The 19273-nt window shown below is 42.4% G+C and overlaps 1 protein-coding gene across 4 annotated transcripts in view; it reads right to left on the bottom strand.

Annotated features, from left to right (window-relative positions):
- Positions 1 to 19273, bottom strand: part of ITGB2 (integrin subunit beta 2) — a 220890-nt gene that overhangs the window by 82534 nt on the left and 119083 nt on the right. For all 4 annotated transcript variants that reach the window (XM_069733517.1, XM_069733518.1, XM_069733520.1 and 1 more), the window contains exons 8-9: positions 14649 to 14744; positions 1585 to 1674 (exon numbers count right to left, since the gene is read on the bottom strand). In XM_069733517.1, coding sequence (XP_069589618.1) covers positions 1585 to 1674; positions 14649 to 14744 — 186 coding nt within the window. The remainder of the gene's footprint in view (positions 1 to 1584; positions 1675 to 14648; positions 14745 to 19273) is intronic.

Here is a 19273-nt window from a genome sequence, read left to right as displayed (position 1 = left end):
CTGTGTTAGTTTAACCATCAGGTCGTTCCGGGTGCTCCTAACCACCAGGTCCATAACAGTTATCGCGGCACAAAGTAACAGATGAGTAGTGAGAGTGGTAGCTGTTAGGTAACAAATATCAAATTGGTGGGGATCTATCTTGAGTATAAGTCATTATTATCTCATCCCCCAACAACCCTTGTAAGGGCTTGTGCAGATGGACATATAACTTGGAAGAGTGCTATCCGTCGTTTTGATGGATAGCACTCGACCCCATGTTATTCTGTGGGGTTGTGCACATGTTGAACTTGGTCCAGGGAAAAAAAAATTGCAGCATGCATGATTGCCATTCATATCTATGGGTCCATGGAAAACATCAAACTGCACTCAGATGACCTTAGAATGCAGCCTGACTTTCACGAACTTACATTATAGAAGAGGTGGAGAATTTTTTTCTTTTTTCTAACCAGCTCATAGAAAAATAGGAACACACTCTGATCAAACTCTGATCAAACTCTGATCAGAGTGTGATTAGCATAATCAGACTGATTTTCCCGGCTCCATAGAAAATGGCCATCTGCACCTGCCCTTCATGTAAGAGCAAGTAAGAAGCGTTCTAAAGGTCTGAGTAATAGATTTATTCTTAGATGTATTTCTATTTTATTAGTTTATTTTTAATATCATCATTACTGATGAGCAAGTATGCTCGTTACTCGGGTTTTCTGAGCATGCTCGGGAGGTCTCCGAGTATTTTGGGCGTGCTCAGAGATTCAGTTTGTGTCGCCACAGCTGCATAATTTGCGGCTGCTAGACAGCCTGAATACATGTGGGGATTTCCTAACAAACCGACAATTCCCACACGTATTCAGGCTGTCTAGAAGCCACAAATCATGCAGCTGCGGAGACACAAACTAAATCTCCGAGCACGCCGAAATACTCGGAGACCACCCGAGCGTGCTCAGAAAACCCAAGTAACGAGCATACTCGCTCATCAGTAATCATCATATTAATACATTTGCATGGTAAACTCACCCGATCTGTGAGTTACGGCTGTGCTGGTTTGGAAATATACTAAACACATTTCACCACTTTTCTACTGCAAACAACATTTCTACATTGTCTCGATGACCTCTGTGGTTAGGTTTGTAACCACCAACTTTTTTTTATACTAAGGGAGGTGTCCCAGTTTCAAAACAACATTTTCAAACAATTTTATCACAGCTTTTGCTGAACTTGTGTCTTATCTCCCAATATGTCAAACTGTATTAACTTCTGAGAAAATACAGTTCTGTGGTACTATTCTTATACACATGGACAAAATAGTTTTTACCCTTCTGTTAACCCCTTAACGACCGGCGATATGCCTTTTAACGGTGGCAATTAGGGGTACTTAGGCCTCAGCGCCGCTTTTTAACAGCGCTGAGAAATAAGTGTATAGCGCCCACCAGTGTCAGAATTTCTTCAGGGTCTCGGCTACCTTGGGTCGCAGAGACCCCAGAGAACATGATTCAGGTCCGTTTTTACCGACCCCAGTGTTGTGATCGCCGTTATTAATGGAATTTAAAAAAAAAGTCAAATTTCCCATTTAATATGTAGACTTTTTACCTGATAAGCTTCTGTAATCAACTGGACAACATTACTTGAATCATTGGACAAACTCCCAACCACGGATTTCGGAATCAACTTACTGAGATCCTAAAAAATATAGCATTTACAATAAGCGTAATATATCCGTGGAGTGACCAAGGCCTTAGTGCAATAAGTCAAAGCAGCAATATCAAATATTTATAGTTTTACTACTTTTGCACAAAAAAAACATAATTTATGGAAAAACAAATATGTAGCCCTTACTTTTGTAGTTTTTGTAGTACTATGAGAGCCTGTTTTGCAGGACAAATTGTAGTTTTACGTATTGAAATATATGCAATTTACTGATAAAGTGTTTGAAATGGATGGAAAAAGTCCAGCAAACCTGAAACCATTTAATAGGTTGTGATTCAATAACCATACTTTGTGTTAGAAAAACAATTTCCCAAGTTCATCTTCATATTTAGGATTTTAGAATTTTACTCCATATTATTAAACAATCTCATTTTCTTGGCAAGCAAAAATAATGATTATTTTATGCTTTTATGTACCGTAATAATGTTTCTATTTATAGGGTTGCTGAACCTCTTTAAGTATATACAGTACATTATAATTACCTCCTTCAGCTTTCAAGTATCACCAACTTTTTTACTATGTTAAACTCTGAATTGATTGTTTTTTCAACAAAAACAACATTGAAAAGAAAATATTATAAAATATGGAAATTAGCATAGCTTAGTGGGGTTGTCTACTACTTGGATAACCCATTTTCATGCCTCATGCTTGGCCCCGTTAAAAAACACCTATACTCACTCCCAGTGCCGGAGAAGTTCCAGCGGTGTCGTCACCTGCATTCTTGGAGCTCACATGAGGTTCTTAATGTCACATGAACCCGACATCCAATCAGCACTGGCATCACTGTCCCCGCCTTCGGACAAATCGAACGTCAAGAGGAAGTCACAAAGCAGCCGCAGCCCTGATTGGCTGTTGATGTTCAACATGTTCGGGTGAATATAGGTGTTTTTATTTTAACGAGGCCAAAGGTGAGGAGTTAGAAGAGGCTGTCCAAGTATTAGACAACCCTTTTAAGGAGTAACTGTTTTTTTTTTCATAAATCAATAGTACACGCAAAAATAAGGAATTTTGTAATGTATGTTATTAGGGTAGTTCTAGGGAGAACTGTAACTGTCGTTTCAGGAGCACTTGCAGCAGAATGTCTGTATCTCCTTCCCCTTTCCCTCTCCAAAGAATTGTAACAAATAGTCATCCCCTATTTCTGTAACTGGAAAATTTGTCTTTACAGAATACAGATTTTACCCACGAATTTAAAGTAAAAGATCAGTACAAGAGGTGAAAGAAACAGATTTTTCTGATGACATATTACAGGAGTTGCTTATTTTCATTTGTACTGTTGATTTCTGAAACCAAAATTAAAACGACGGTTACAGTTTAACTCTTGTATCCCTCCATCCCTGTACCCCATCGTACACCAATTTGTTCCTGGGCTGGTTGGAGGAAACCATGGTTTTCACTGATTAACCTAGGTGGTGGCATCCCCACATTGGGGTTTGGCATAGGTTCATCGATGATGTTTTTGTCATCTGGCAAGGCAGGGAGGCTGATTTCCTTAGATTTATCAAGGATCTCAATTCGAACACTATAGGCCTCAGACTAACCTGTGAACTAGGTATTGATGCTTTACCTTTTTTGAATGTCCATTTTCGAAAAAAATGATGATGGTGGTTTGGAGACACAAATTTATCATAAACCCACGAGTACAAATAGTTTGCTTAGATGGGATAGCCATCATCAACTACCTCTAAAATGTGGTATCCTCAAGGGACAATATTTGAGGCTGAGGAGGAACTGCTCCAACATGGATGACTTTCAGAAACAAGCCAGGGATATGAGTAACAGATTTGCTGACAAGCTGTACCCAAGATATACGGTTGAGACAGCTTTACAGCATGCTCTCTTGTAATAGAAGCAGATTGCTTCAGACCCGTGTTAAACCTATGGAACAGACCCTGGAATATATTTGTGTAATTGGCACAATTGACTGTCAGTGCAGACGTGTTATGACAGTCCTTAAAAGGCGTTGGGGCATTCAGATGGCTGATCCAGACCTAAATGATGTGGTAGGGCTCACACCTATGATTACCTATAGAAGGGGCCATTCCATTAGGGGCAACCTGTTGCATAGTTTTTTCAGGAAACTCACTCCAGAGGGCACCTGGTTGGATCGAAAAATTTGTGGGTTCTTCAAGTGCGGCAACTATGTCAATTGCAGATGGATGAAACCTTGTAAATCTGTGTGCAGCACTTCCTCTGGCAAGAGATTCTACCAGCGTGATTTTTCCAACTGTAAAAGCATTGGGTGTAATCTATATGGCCACATGTACATGCCCCATGGACTATGTAGGCAAGACGCGTAGGGAGGTCAGAAGGAGGGTGGGTGAGCACATTGGAGACATAAAAAAACAAGCAGGATACCCCCTGGCAAGACACATGAATGGAACCCATCAGGGGAATCTAAAGCAGGTTTCTTTTTGTGTCCTGGTAGGTGGTCAAGCCAAATCCAAGGGGAGGAAATTACGATAGATATCCATTACAAAGGGAATATGAATGGATTTTTCGCATGGGATCCCTGGCTCCCTCAAGGCTTAATGAACAAATTTCACATGCCTGTTTTCTCTGAACAACCAAAGTTATTAAGTCCGCCAACTGAGTCATTTTGTAGCCATGCTTCTCTTAAATGTCCCAGATTAGGGATTTTCACCTATTACAGTGTGTTATCCATTTGTACTAATATTCTGCTGTCTAGTTCATTAGTGTTTGGGATTATCACTGTATTTTGATTTCTAACTCTGTGCATTGGGCACCACATCCTCCCTTTAATTTCATATTAACTTGGTTACATAATGTGTCTGTGCTTCTTCTTCTTCTACACATTTAATCCTGCCATCCTAGATAAATGGCAGGATTAAATGTGTAATTTCATAATGCAGCATATTTATTCTACCATTGGACTAAATTAATGACACATTTTAAATTGTTTCCACGCATTAGTATTGGATACAGGCTATTTTGAATCTTGTGTGATGGCGGGGCGCACGCGCAATAATATATGAATAGGTATGCGTTCCAGTACATGGAACGCAGGCTGATCTAATGCATGCGCAGTGCCCCGGGCACCGTCGTTCCCGGTATCGCGATGATGGCGGTGCCCGGAAGTACACTGAATGGAGAGGGCACAATGTTCTGGTTGCGCTGCAGCTTGGAACGCACGTGCACGCGGCCACCAGTAATGCCGGCTGTCCCTCCTTGATGAAACTAGCACACTATGTGAGTATCGCAGATGCCATTTTTGAGTTGCCATGGTGTATCTATAATGCCTATGCGGCTTCATTCCTTTGTAAGGGACAATTATCGGTGTGCCTATGGCTTGGTAAACTAATGGTAGTTTGATTGGGGGAGGGGTGTGAGTAATCCCACTTTATAAAGCAGAGTTTTTGCTTTGGCACCATGCAATATCTATCTATCCAACCTCCTGAAGAGCCGTCTGGCGAAATGCGTAGAGGTTCTATGACATCTATGCTAGATAAGTACCTCTCTTATTTATTTCAAATGTTTATATCAATTTTATCTATGGGCCATTCTAACAACTGAGTATGACAAAAGTCTATGTCATTCCATTTTGATGATAGCACTCTTCAGAGGTGTTTAATATGGCCTTTGTATCGTAAGGGTCTCCTAGGGCTAGCTGCCGTGGAGCAGGAGCGCCATATCCGCTGACAAGTAGGGTGCGAACCTCCACTGACAGGCAGGGAGCAGCGGAGGTACAGATTAGTGAGAGGGGCCTACTTATCATATTTAATTTGCTATATATCATTTGCATCAGGCATGGTATTTCGCTCCTTTTCTCTGACCTGATTTATATATATATATATATATATATATATATATATATATAGTACATATTATATATGTACTGACTGTTTTTCTGACCTATATAGTGGGTACTGTTCTCATGTGTTATGAGTGAAAGTGTATCAACTGGCACTTATTGATAGGGCACAACAGGATAGTAGAATCAGCTGTTGGTGAGCAGGGGTGCAATTCTCATAGGGTGCCAACCTCCGCAGCCAGGCAGGCACAAAGATCAGGGTTCATCTTTAGGGTGAATTGCAGTGTGCATTTTTTTCAGTGTGGTGTTTGTATTTGTTGTGTGTGCTGTTTTTAGCATTATACACTGCTCAAAAAAATGAAGGGAACACTTAAACAACAGAATATAACTCCAAGTAAATCAAACTTCTATGAAGTCAAACTGTCCATTTAGGAAGCAACACTGTTTGACAATCAATTTCACATGCTGTTGTGCAAATGGAATAGACAACAGATGGAAATTATTGGCAATTATCAAGACACCCTCAATAAAGGAGTGGTTCTGCAGGTGGGGACCACAGACCACATCTCAGTACCAATGCTTTCTGGCTGATGTTTTGGTCACTTTTGAATGTTGGTTGTGCTTTCACACTCGTGGTAGCATGAGACGGAATTTACAACCCACACAAGTGGTTCAGGTAGTGCAGCTCATCCAGGATGGCACATCAATGCGAGCTGTGGCAAGAAGGTTTGCTGTGCCTGTCAGTGTAGTGTCCAGTGGCTGGAGGCACTACCAGGAGACAGGCCAGTACACCAGGAGATGTGGAGCGGGCCGTAGGAGGGCAACAAACCTGCAGCAGGACCGCTACCTCTGCCTTTGTGCAAGGAGGACCAGGAGGAGCACTGCCAGAGCCCTGCAAAATGACCTTCAGCAGGCCACAAATGTGCATGTGTCTGCACAAATGGTTAGAAAAGGACTCCATGAGGATGGTCTGAGTGCCCTGCGTCCACAGATAGGTGTTGTGCTCACAACCCAACACCGTGCAGGATGCTTGGCATTTACCACAGAACACCAGGATTGAACATCAGCCACAAATTCGCCACTGGTGCCCTGTGCTCTTCACAGATAAAAGCAGGTTCACACTGAGCACATGTGACAGACGTGACAGAGTCTGGAGACGACGTGGAGAGCGATCTGCTGCCTGCAACATCCTTCAGTATGACCAGTTTGGCAGTGGGTCAGTAATGGTGTGGGGTGGCATTTCTTTGGAGGACTGCACAGCCATCCATGTGCTTGCCAGAGGTAACCTGACTGCCACTAGGTACCGAGGTGACATCCTCAGACCCCTTGTGAGACCATATGCTGGTGCGGTTAGCCCTGGGTTCCTCCTAATGAAGGACAATGCCAGACCTCATGTGGCTGGAGTGTGTCAGCAGTTCCTGCAAGATGAAGGCATTGAAGCAATGGACTGGCCCGCCCGTTCCCCAGACCTGAATCCGATTCAGCACATCTGGGACATCATGTCTCACTCCATCCACTGACTGTCCAGGAGTTGGCGGATGCTTTAGTCCAGGTCTGGGAGGAGATCCCTCAGGAGACCATCCGCCACCTCATCAGGCACAGGCCCAAGCGTTGTACAGTAGGGAGGTCATACAGGCACGTGGAGGCCACACACAATACTGAGCATCTTTTCCTTGTCATGAGGCATTTCCACTGAAGTTGGATCAGCCTGTAATTTGATTTTCCACTTTGATTTTGAGTATCACTCCAAATCCAGAGCTCCATGGGATACTCATTTTGATTTACATTGATAATTCTTATTTTTATTGTTCTGAACACATTCTACTATGCAATGAATAAAAATTTGCAACTGGAGTATTTCATTCAGAGAGATCTAGGATGTGGTATTTTAGTGTTCCCTTTATTTTTTTGAGCAGTGTATATTACACGTTATATTTTATCTTGTTATTTTGGTTTTTTTTTCATGTTAACGCTCATTCAGTTACCCCCTTGTACTTAGACCTAGTCCTAATGTCCCTCCGTACCCCCAGCACCTACTTTCCTCTCCAGAAGTGATGACATGTGTTCAATCTTTGCTATGTCCACTGCAGCCAATCACTAGCATGTAGCAGATGACCACAGCAGAATTCAGATGAATGACAGATAGGGTTATCATCACTTCTGGTACCAGTTTGATCCTTAGGAACCTCAACAGCAACTAGGGAAATAAAGAGAACCTGACAGTATGATTTTGTAGTCTAAACTAAAGACATGGCTGTAATGGCGGTGTAGTGATGATTACATTGACACCTTTGGTGAAGAAATCTGCTTTGGCGTTCTTTGTTAATCACCTTCTGAAGTTTCCTGCTAATTAGATTTCGGTGCACAGTGGCCAGACTGTGCACTGGGCTTTCTCCTCCCTGTCTGTTATTCTCCGGGCTCCTCTGCCTGCATCCTCCTTTTGAAAAAGAGATTTCCAACAGAGTAGGCAGGTCATTGAAAATTAAATGACCTGTTATTCAAAGACCGGAGGCAGGAGGAGGGGTCGGGAATCACAGGCAGGGAGAAGACGACCCCCTGTACAGTCTGGCCCCTGTGCACTGATATCTAATTAGCAGAACACTCCATATGCTGATTAAATAAGAACCACAATGTGGATTTCTTCACTGTAATCAGTATTACAGCGCTGTTACAGTCATGTCTTTAATGTACTGTACATTATAAAGTCATACTGACGGGTTCTTTAAAAACGGTCAAGTTATAGTTATTGCTTTATTTTGTTCCATTTCCTATTTTTGACTACTTTTGAAAAATTGCAAAAATTAATACAAAACTAGAAAACTACATTAAAGTTTCATTTTTTTTTATTTTAAGTAAATTGGAAGATGGAAGTAAATGTAATTAATCTTATGTATAGAAATGGGGGATGTCTGAAGACTTTGCTTTACTTCCTGTTTGTTATTGCAAAAATTTGTAGTCTGTTTTCCTGCTATTACACAAATTCATTTACAGGAACCAACGTTTAACATAATTTAATATAATCACTAGGGTGAAGGGGACATTCACATAAATACCAATCAACTTTTCTTCATGCTATTTCTGAAATCAAAGCAAATTGGCAAAATTGTAACTCTGTTACAGCCAGGGTGGTAAAGAGCTTAAAAAAATGTCAGTTTTGAATGATTTGTTATGGAGCGTAACTAAAAAAAATAATTTTTTTTAACCTTATCATCAGTATGCACCAGAAGTATTATTAATGCGAATGCAATAAAAGTGGCCACTCAAAGCATTTTTATGTTTCCTAGCCAATCAGATTACACCATGCTGTTTATTCCTTTTAACCCCTTTCTGCCATTAGACGTACTATTGCGTCCATGTGGGGTGGGCTTTACTTCCCAAGGACGCAATAGTACGTCATGTGCGATCGGCAGCGCTCACGGGGGGAGCGCCGCCGATCGCGGCCGGGTGTCAGCTGTTTATCGCAGCTGACATCCGGCACTATGTGCCAGGAGCGGTCACGGACCGCCCCCGGCACATTAACCCCCGGCACACCGCGATCAAAGATGATCGCGATGTGCCGGCGGTACAGGGAAGCACCGCGCAGGGAGGGGGCTCCCTGCGGGCTTCCCTGAGCCCCCCGCAGCAACGCGATGTGATCGCGTTGCTGCGAGGGTCTCACCTCCCTCCCTGCTCCCTCCAGCCCCGGATCCAAGATGGCCGCGGATCCGGGTCCTGCAGGGAGGGAGGTGGCTTCACAGAGCCTGCTCAGAGCAGGCACTGTGAAGCAGCCTGCACTCCTATCAGATCAGTGATCTGACAGAGTGCTGTGCAAACTGTCAGATCACTGATCTGTGATGTCCCCCCCTGGGACAAAGTAAAAAAGTAAAAAAAAAAATTTCAAATGTGTAAAAAAAAATAAAAAAAAATATTCCAAAATAATGAAAAAAAAAATAAAAATATTATTCCCATAAATACATTTCTTTATCTAAATAAAAAAAACAAAACAATAAAAGTACACATATTTAGTATCGCCGCGTCCGTAACGGCCCGACCTATAAAACTGGCCCACTAGTTAACCCCTTCAGTAAACACCGTAAGAAAAAAAAAAAAAAAACGAGGCAAAAAACAACGCTTGATAATCATACCGCCGAACAAAAAGTGGAATAACACGCGATCAAAAAGACAGATATAACTAACCATGGTACCGCTGAAAACGTCATCTTGTCCCGCAAAAAACGAGCCGCCATACAGCATCATCAGCAAAAAAATAAAAAAGTTATAGTCCTGAGAATAAAGCGATGCAAAAATAATTATTTTTTCTATAAAATAGTTTTTATCGTATAAAAGCGCCAAAACATAAAAAAATGATATAAATGAGGTGTCGCTGTAATCGTACTGACCCGAAGAATAAAACTGCTTCATCAATTTTACCAAACGCGGAACGGTATAAACGCCTCCCCCAAAAGAAATTCATGAATAGCTGGTTTTTGGTCATTCTGCCTCACAAAAATCGGAATAAAAAGCGATCAAAAAATGTCACGTGCCCGAAAATGTTACCAATAAAAACATCAACTCGTCCCGCAAAAACCAAGACCTCACATGACTCTGTGGACCAGAATATAGAAAAATTATAGCTCTCAAAATGTGGTAACGCAAAAAATATTTTTTGCAATAAAAAGCGTCTTTCAGTGTGTGACGGCTGCCAATCATAAAAATCCGCTAAAAAACCCGCTATAAAAGTAAATCAAACCCCCCTTCATCACCCCCTTAGTTAGGGAAAAATTAAAAAAATGTATTTATTTCCATTTTCCCATTAGGGCTAGGGTTAGAGTTAGGGCTAGGGTTAGGGCTAGGGTTAGGGCTAGGGTTAGGGCTAGGGTTAGGGCTAGGGTTAGGGCTAGGGTTAGGGTTAGGGCTAGGGTTAGGGCTAAGGTTAGGGCTAGGGTTAGGGCTAGGGTTAGGGTTAGGGCTAGGGTTAGGGCTAGGGTTAGGGTTAGGGCTAGGGTTAGGGCTAGGGTTAGGGCTAGGACTACAGTTTGGGTTGGGGCTAAAGTTACAGTTAGGGTTTAGATTACATTTACGGTTGGGAATAGGGTTGGGATTAGGGTTAGGGGTGTGTCAGGGTTAGAGGTGTGGTTAGGGTTACTGTTGGGATTAGGGTTAGGGATGTGTTTGGATTAGGGTTTCAGTTATAATTGGGGGGTTTCCACTGTTTAGGCACATCAGGGGCTCTCCAAACGCGACATGGCGTCTGATCTCAATTCCAGCCAATTCTGCGTTGAAAAAGTAAAACAGTGCTTCTTCCCTTCCGAGCTCTCCCGTGTGCCCAAGCAGGGGTTTACCCCAACATATGGGGTATCAGCGTACTCAGGACAAATAGGACAACAACTTTTGGGGTCCAATTTCTCCTGCTACCCTTGGGAAAATACAAAACTCGGGGCTAAAACATATTTTTTGTGGGAAAAAAAAGATTTTTTATTTTCACGGCTCTGCGTTATAAACTGTAGTGAAACACTTGGGGGTTCAAAGTTCTCACAACACATCTAGATTAGTTCCCTGGGGGGTCTAGTTTCCAATATGGGGTCACTTGTGGGGGGTTTCTACTGTTTAGGTACATTAGGGGTTCTGCAAATGCAATGTGACGTCTGCAGACCATTCCATCTAAGTCTGCATTCCAAATGGCGCTCCTTCCCTTCCGAGCTCTGCCATGCGCTCAAACGTTGGTTTCCCCCAACATACGGGGTATCAGCGTACTCAGGACAAATTGGACAACAACTTTTGGGGTCGAATTTCTCCTCTTACCCTCGGGAAAATACAAAACTGGGGGCTAAAAAATAATTTTGGGGGGAAAGATTTTTTTTTTTAATTTTCACGGCTCTGCGTTACAAACTGTAGTGAAACACTTGGGGGTTCAAAGCTATCACAACACATCTAGATGAGTTCCTTAGGGGGTCTAGTTTCCAAAATGGTGTCACTTGTGGGAGGTTTCTACTGTTTAGGTACATTAGGGGCTCTGCAAATGCAATGTGACACCTGCAGACCATTCCATCTAAGTCCTCATTCCAAATGGAGCTCCTTCCCTTCCGAGCCCTCCCATGCGCCCAAACAGTGGTTCCCCCCCACATATGGGGTATCAGCGCACTCAGGACAAATTGGACAACAAATTGTGGGGTCGAATTTCTCCTTTTACCCTCGGAAAAATACAAAACTGGGGGCTAAAAAATAATTTTTGTGGGAAAAAATTTTTGTTTTATTTTTACGGCTCTCCATTATAAACTTCTGTGAGGCCCTTGGTGGGTCAAAGCGCTCAGCACACATCTAGATAAGTTCCTAAGGGGGTCTACTTTCCAAAATGGTGTCACTTGTGGGGGGTTTCTACTGTTTAGGTACATTAGGGGCTCTGCAAACGCAATGTGACACCTGCAGACCATTCCATCTAAGTCTGCATTCAAATGGCACTCCTTCCCTTCTGAGCCCTCCCATGTGCCCAAACAGTGGTTCCCCCCACATATGGTGTATCATCGCACTCAGGACAAATTGGGCAACAAATTTTGGGGTCCAATTTCTCCTGTTACCCTCAGGAAAATACAAAACTGGGGGCTAAAAAAATAATTTTTGTGGGAAAAAAATTTTGTTTTATTTTTACGGCTCTGCATTATAAACTTCTGTGAAGCACTTGGTGGGTCAAAGTGCTCACCACACCTCTAGATAAGTTCCTTAGGGGGTCTACTTTCCAAAATGGTGTCATTTGTGGGGGGTTTCAATGTTTAGGCACATCAGTGGCTCTTCAAACGCAACATGGCGTCCCATCTCAATTCCTGTCAATTTTGCTTTGAAAAGTCAAACGGCGCTCCTTCCCTTCCGAGCTCTCCCATCCACCCAAACAGTGGTTTACCCCCACATATGGGGTATCCGCGTACTCAGGACAAATTGTACAACAACTTTTGGGGTCCAATTTCTTCTCTTACCCTTGGGAAAATAAAAAATTGGGGGCAAAAAGATAATTTTTGTGAAAAAATGATTTTTTATTTTTACGGTTCTACATTATAAACTTCTGTGAAGCACTTGGTGGGTCAAAGTGCTCACCACACCTCTAGATAAGTTCCTTAGGGGGTCTACTTTCCAAAATGGTGTCACTTGTGGGGGGTTTCAATGTTTAGGCACATCAGTGGCTCTTCAAACGCAACATGATGTCCCATCTCAATTGCTGTCAATTTTGCATTGAAAAGTCAAACGGCGCTCCTTCCCTTCCGAGCTCTCCCATCCGCCCAAACAGTGGTTTACCCCCACATATGGGCTATCAGCGTACTCAGGACAAATTGTACAACAACTTTTGGGGTCCAATTTCTTCTCTTACCCTTGGGAAAATAAAAAATTGGGGGCGAAAAGATAATTTTTGTGAAAAAATATGATTTTTTATTTTTACGGTTCTACATTATAAACTTCTGTGAAGCACTTGTTGGGTCAAAGTGCTCACCACACCTCTAGATAAGTTCCTTAGGGGGTCTACTTTCCAAAATGGTGTCACTTGTGGGGGGTTTCAATGTTTAGCCACATCAGGGGCTCTCCAAACGAAACATGGCGTCCCATCTCAATTCCAGTCAATTTTGCATTGAAAAGTCAAATGGCACTCCTTCGCTTCCGAGCTCTGCCATGCGCCCAAACAGTGGTTTACCCCCACATGTGGGGTATTGGCATACTCAGGACAAATTGTACAACAATGTTTGGGGTCCATTTTCTCCTGTTACCCTTGGTAAAATAAAACAAATTGGAGCTGAATTACATTTTTTGTGAAAAAAAGTTAAATGTTCATTTTTATTTAAACATTCAAAAAATTCCTGTGAAGCACCAGAAGGGTTAATAAACTTCTTGAATATGGTTTTGAGCACCTTGAGGGGTGTAGTTTTTAGAATGGTGTCACACTTGGGTATTTTCTATCATATAGACCCCTCAAAATGACTTCAAATGAGATGTGGTCCCTAAAATAAAATGGTGTTGTAGATATGAGAAATTGCTGGTCAACTTTTAACCCTTATAACTCCCTAACAAAAAAAAATTTTGGTTCCAAAATTGTGCTGATGTAAAGTAGACATGTGGGAAATGTTACTTATTAAGTATTTTGTGTGACATATCTCTGTGATTTAATTGCATAAAAATTCAAAGTTGGAAAATTGCGAAATTTTCATAATTTTCGCCAAATTTCCGTTTTTTTCACAAATAAACGCAGGTACTATCAAATAATTTTTACCATTGTCATGAAGTACAATATGTCACGAGAAAACAATGTCAGAATCACCAGGATCCATTGAAGCGTTCCAGAGTTATAACCTCATAAAGGGACAGTGGTCAGAATTGTAAAAATTGGCCCGGTCATTAACGTGCAAACCACCCTTGGGGGTAAAGGGGTTAATTCAGAATACTGTAATGCTATGATGAGAAACATGTGAGATCATTCTGAGATGTTATGGAGGTAGGCAGCTTCCTCCATCCTGTAATTCCTATTAATATGGCAAGCTTATAAAGCTATGTTGTATAGTAGTCCAGCACCCATAGAATTTTATGGGCTCAAGCCTCCATATGTCTCTTTTCTGATACATTCATGAAGTATCCACAGATAAATGAATTGTGACACGTTTCATTGCAATGCAGTATTATTATTTTCTACTGGAAGCACTTATTCTATGGAAGAATAAAAACTAAATGCTTATACTTGCAAAAAGTTATCTGTCACCAGAAGTGACTGAATAAATAATAAACAGATCTGTTAGACTTAATTAGGCTGATGTGCTTGCTTGGAAAATCCACAGTAGAATGGTTGCAGAATCCTTTGTAAAAACTCGTCAGTGTTCCTCCTCCCCTGCTGCCGCCGAGATGTTGCAGTGCTCAGTACAAGCTGCGACTGTCACTCATCCTTGGTTTGTGGAGAGCGAACACACTAGGGCACATTAGCTCTCTCACACAAGTTGCACTCATGTTTCATATTAAGATTATGCAGCCATTCTGGAATGGAATTTCAGAGTAAGTATATCAGCTTCCTCAGGACTAAGATCTATTTTATAATGTATACAGTTTGTTTTGTCAAACCTGGTGACAGAGACATAATTTTTATAAATTAGATTTTATAAATTAATCCTCAGAATCCTCTTACCTTATATCTCTTTTTTTCTTCAGCTCACATTGTACAGTCTTATCTTACCTGGTATGTTTTCACCATATTGGATGTGACTGCAAACACAACTTGGATGTTATTTTGTGAAAGCTTCTGTGCCAGCTGCCCAACTGATGGGTAATCCTGTTGAAAACCAAAAGCACGTCCAGTTTAGAAATTATCTAATAAAATATATTCAATAAATGGGACTGTCTGTTGCATGGCAAGAGAGCGACCATTCATTTTGCTGAAAGAGATGGATAACCTAATCTATATATATAATTGCCTAAGGGTTTTTCCGTCTGTCTGTCTGTCTGTCTTTCTGTCTTTCTGTCTGTCTGTCTGTCCTGGAAATCCCACGTCTGTGATTGGTCGAGGCCGCTAGGCCTCGACCAATCAGCGAAGGGCACAGTATCGACGTAGAAATCCCGCGTCTCTGATTGGTCGAGGCCGCCAGGCCTCGACCAATCAGCGACCGGCACAGCGACGATGATGTCATAAAGGACGTAGACATCCCGCGTCTCTGATTGGTCGAGGCCGCCAGGCCTCGACCAATCAGCAACGGGCACAGCGACAATGATGTCATAAAGGATGTAGAAATCCCACGTTTTTGATTCAGCGACGGGCACAGTATCGACGTAGATGTCATAATGGTTGCCATGGCGACGATGATGTCATAAAGGTTGCCTCGACCAATCAGCGACGGGCACAGTCTGCCGCGAATTCTGGAATCATCATTGTCCATATACTACGGGGACATGCATATTCTAGAATACCCGATGCGTTAGAATCGGGCCACAATCTAGTTACTAATTAATATATATATATATATATATATATATATATATATATATATACATATATGTATATACACACACATCGTATATATTATTACTAATTACTAATGTGTTATACTTTAGCCCTTTTTCTGCAAGGACCACAAGAACCTGTTTAACGATTTTGTCCAAGAGGCGCAAATCACTATCAGGAGACTCAAGGCGAGAACTTCCCGAGCTTCTTGTAATGCTCAGTTACATAATATGCATAGATTTTCATATAACCCTATTTGTATGAGATCAGGAATAGGGCTAAGTGGTAATAGATACATGAGGGCTCCAATAAATAAGACAATTAGATTGTGATGTTTAATGGGAATAATGTATTTCTAATTTAGGCGATCTAAATGGCCAATCCATAGGACAGTGATATCTAATTGCCACAGCGCCCATGCTATATAAAGAATTATTATTATTATTATTTATTTATATAGCACTATTGATTCCATAGTGCTGTACATGAGAAGGGGTTACATACAAATTACGGATATCACTTACTGTAAGCAAACTAACAATTACAGATTGATACAGAGGGGTGACGATCCTGCCCTTGCGGGCTTACATTCTACAGCAGTGTTCCCCAGGTTCGGTCCTCAAGAGCAACCAACAGGTCATGTTTTCAGGATTTCCTTAGTATTGCCCAGGTGAGAATACCATCATCTAGACAGGCAACAATTCCATCACAGGATGGATGTTCTACAGGATGGTGGGGAAGGAGACAATAGGTTGGGGGTTGTAGGAGCTCCGGTGTTGGTGAGACGGTAGCTTTGGTAGTGGTGAGGAGGCAGCGGGGTCAGGGTAGGCTGTAGGCTTTCCTGAAGAGGTGGGTTTTCATGTTCTGTCTGAAGGATCCGAGGGTGGTTGATAGTCGGACGTTTTGGGGCAAAGAATTCCAGAGAATGGGGGATATTCGGGAGAAGTCTTGGAGGCAGTTAGGTGAGGAGCAAATAAGTGTGGAGCAGAGAAGGAGGTCTTGGGAGGACCGGAGATTACGTGAGGGAAAATATCGGGAGATTAGTTCAGAGATATATGGAGGAGACAGGTTATGGATGGCTTTGTGTTGTGAATTCTGTTGTCAAGCTCCCGCCTGTGGTCATGAATGGTACTTCGGCTGGTTCTGTCCATGGGTTTCCTCTGGTGGTTGTGAGTGGGGCTGCGGCTTCTGAGTTTCCTTCCACAGGTGACGAGGTTAATTCGTTAGCTGGCTGCTCTATTTAACTCCACTTAGATCATTGCTCCATGCCACCTGTCAATGTTCCAGTATTGGTCTAGTTCGCTCCTGGATCGTTCTTGTGACCTGTCTTCCCAGCAGAAGCTAAGTTCCTGCTTGTTTTTCTCTTGTTTGCTATTTTTCTGTCCAGCTTGCTATTTTGATTTTTGTCTTGCTTGCTGGAAGCTCTGGGACGCAGAGGGAGCGCCTCCGCACCGTGAGTCGGTGCGGAGGGTCTTTTTGCGCCCTCTGCGTGGTCTTTTTGTAGTTTTTGTGCTGACCGCAAAGTTACCTTTCCTATCCTCTGTCTATTCAGTAAGTCGGGCCTCACTTTGCTAAGTCTATTTCATCTCTGTGTTTGTAATTTTCATCTTAACTCACAGTCATTATATGTGGGGGGCTGCCTTTTCCTTTGGGGAATTTCTCTGAGGCAAGGTAGGCTTTATTTTTCTATCTTTAGGGCTAGCTAGTTCCTTAGGCTGTGACGAGTTGCATAGGGAGCGTTAGGAGCAATCCACGGCTATTTCTAGTGTGTGTGATAGGATTAGGGATTGCGTTCAGCAGAGTTCCCACGTCTCAGAGCTTGTCCTGTATGATTAGTAACTATCAGGTCATTCCGTGTGCTCTTAACCACCAGGTCCATTATTGTCCTAACCACCAGGTCATAACAGTACAGGTGGCCCAAAGTATTAATGCATCTCAATAGAGGGATAAGAGAAGTTCTGAGACCATTTTTTTTTCTTTGCAGTGTATTTTGTCTCTCTTTTCCCCTTTACCTCTGTGTGGTTCAGGATACAGGTGTAGATATATACATTCAAGGTCTGTCCTCTTGTATGGATAATCTCACTGCAAGGGTACAAAACATTCAAGATTTTGTGGTTCAGAATCCGATGTCAGTGCCTAGGATTCCAATTCCTGATTTGTTTTTTGGGGATAGATCTAAGTTTCTGAATTTCAAAAATAATTGTAAATTGTTTCTTGCTTTGAAACCTCGTTCCTCAGATGACCCTGTTCAACAAGTAAAAATCATTATTTCTTTGTTACGTGGTGACCCTCAAGACTGGGCATTTTCCCTTGCGCCAGGAGATCCGGCATTGCGTGATGTTGATGCGTTTTTTCTGGCACTTGGATTGCTTTATGATGAACCTAATTCAGTGGATCAGGCAGAGAAAATCTTGCTGGCTCTGTGTCAGGGTCAGGATGAGGTAGAGATATATTGTCAGAAGTTTAGGAAGTGATCTGTACTCACTCAGTGGAATGAATGTGTCCTGGCAGCAATTTTCAGAAAGGGTCTCTCTGAAGCCCTTAAGGATGTCATGGTGGGATTTCCCATGCCTGCTGGTCTGAATGAGTCTATGTCTTTGGCCATTCAGATCGATCGACGCTTGCATGAGCGTAAAGCTGTGCACCATTTGGCGGTATTATCTGAGCATAGACCTGAGCCTATGCAGTGTGATAGGACTTTGACCAGAGCTGAACGGCAAGAACACAGACGTCGGAATGGGCTGTGTTTTTACTGTGGTGATTCCACTCATGCTATCTCCGATTGTCCTAAGCGCACTAAGCGTTTCGCTAGGTCTGCCACCATTGGTATGGTACAGTCGAAATTTCTTTTGTCCGTTACTCTGATTTGCTCTTTGTCATCCTATTCTGTTATGGCATTTGTGGATTCAGGCGCTGCCCTGAATTTGATGGACTTGGAGTTTGCTAGGCGCTGTGGTTTTTTCTTGGAGCCCTTGCAGTATCCTATTCCATTGAGAGGAATTGATGCTACGCCTTTGGCCAAGAATAAGCCTCAGTACTGGACCCAATTGACCATGTGCATGGATCCTGCACATCAGGAGGATATTCGCTTTTTGGTGTTGCATAATCTGCATGATGTGGTCATTTTGGGGTTGCCATAGCTACAGGTCCATAATCCAGTATTGGATTGGAAATCTATGTCTGTGTCCAGCTGGGGTTGTCAGGGGGTACATGGTGATGTTCCATTTTTGTCTATTTCGTCATCCACCCCTTCTGAAGTCCCGGAGTTTTTGTCGGATTACCGGGATGTATTTGATGAACCCAAATCCAGTGCCCTACCTCCTCATAAGGATTGCGATTGTGCTATTGATTTGATTCCTGGTAGTAAGTTTCCTAAGGGCCGACTGTTCAATTTATCTGTGCCAGAACACGCCGCTATGCGGAGTTATATAAAGGAATCCTTGGAGAAGGGTCATATTCGCCCGTCGTCGTCACCATTGGGAGCAGGGTTCTTTTTTGTGGCCAAGGAGGATGGTTCTTTGAGACCTTGTATTGATTACCGCCTTCTTAATAAGATCACAGTCAAATTTCAGTACCCTTTGCCGCTGCTGTCTGATTTATTTGCTCGGATTAAGGGGGCTAGTTGGTTCACCAAGATAGATCTTCGTGGTGCGTATAATCTTGTGCGTATTTTAAACAGGGCGATGAATGGAAAACAGCATTTAATACGCCCGAGGGCCATTTTGAGTAACTGGTTATGCCATTTGGGCTTTCCAATGCTCCATCAGTATTTCAGTCCTTTATGCATGACATCTTCCGAGAGTACCTGGATAAATTCCTGATTGTATATTTGGATGATATTTTGGTCTTCTCGGATGATTGGG

The sequence above is a fragment of the Ranitomeya imitator genome, chromosome 7, assembly GCF_032444005.1.
Source record: "Ranitomeya imitator isolate aRanImi1 chromosome 7, aRanImi1.pri, whole genome shotgun sequence".
Taxonomy (NCBI): Eukaryota; Metazoa; Chordata; class Amphibia; order Anura; family Dendrobatidae; genus Ranitomeya; species Ranitomeya imitator.
This window is presented reverse-complemented; position numbering and strand designations above follow the sequence as displayed.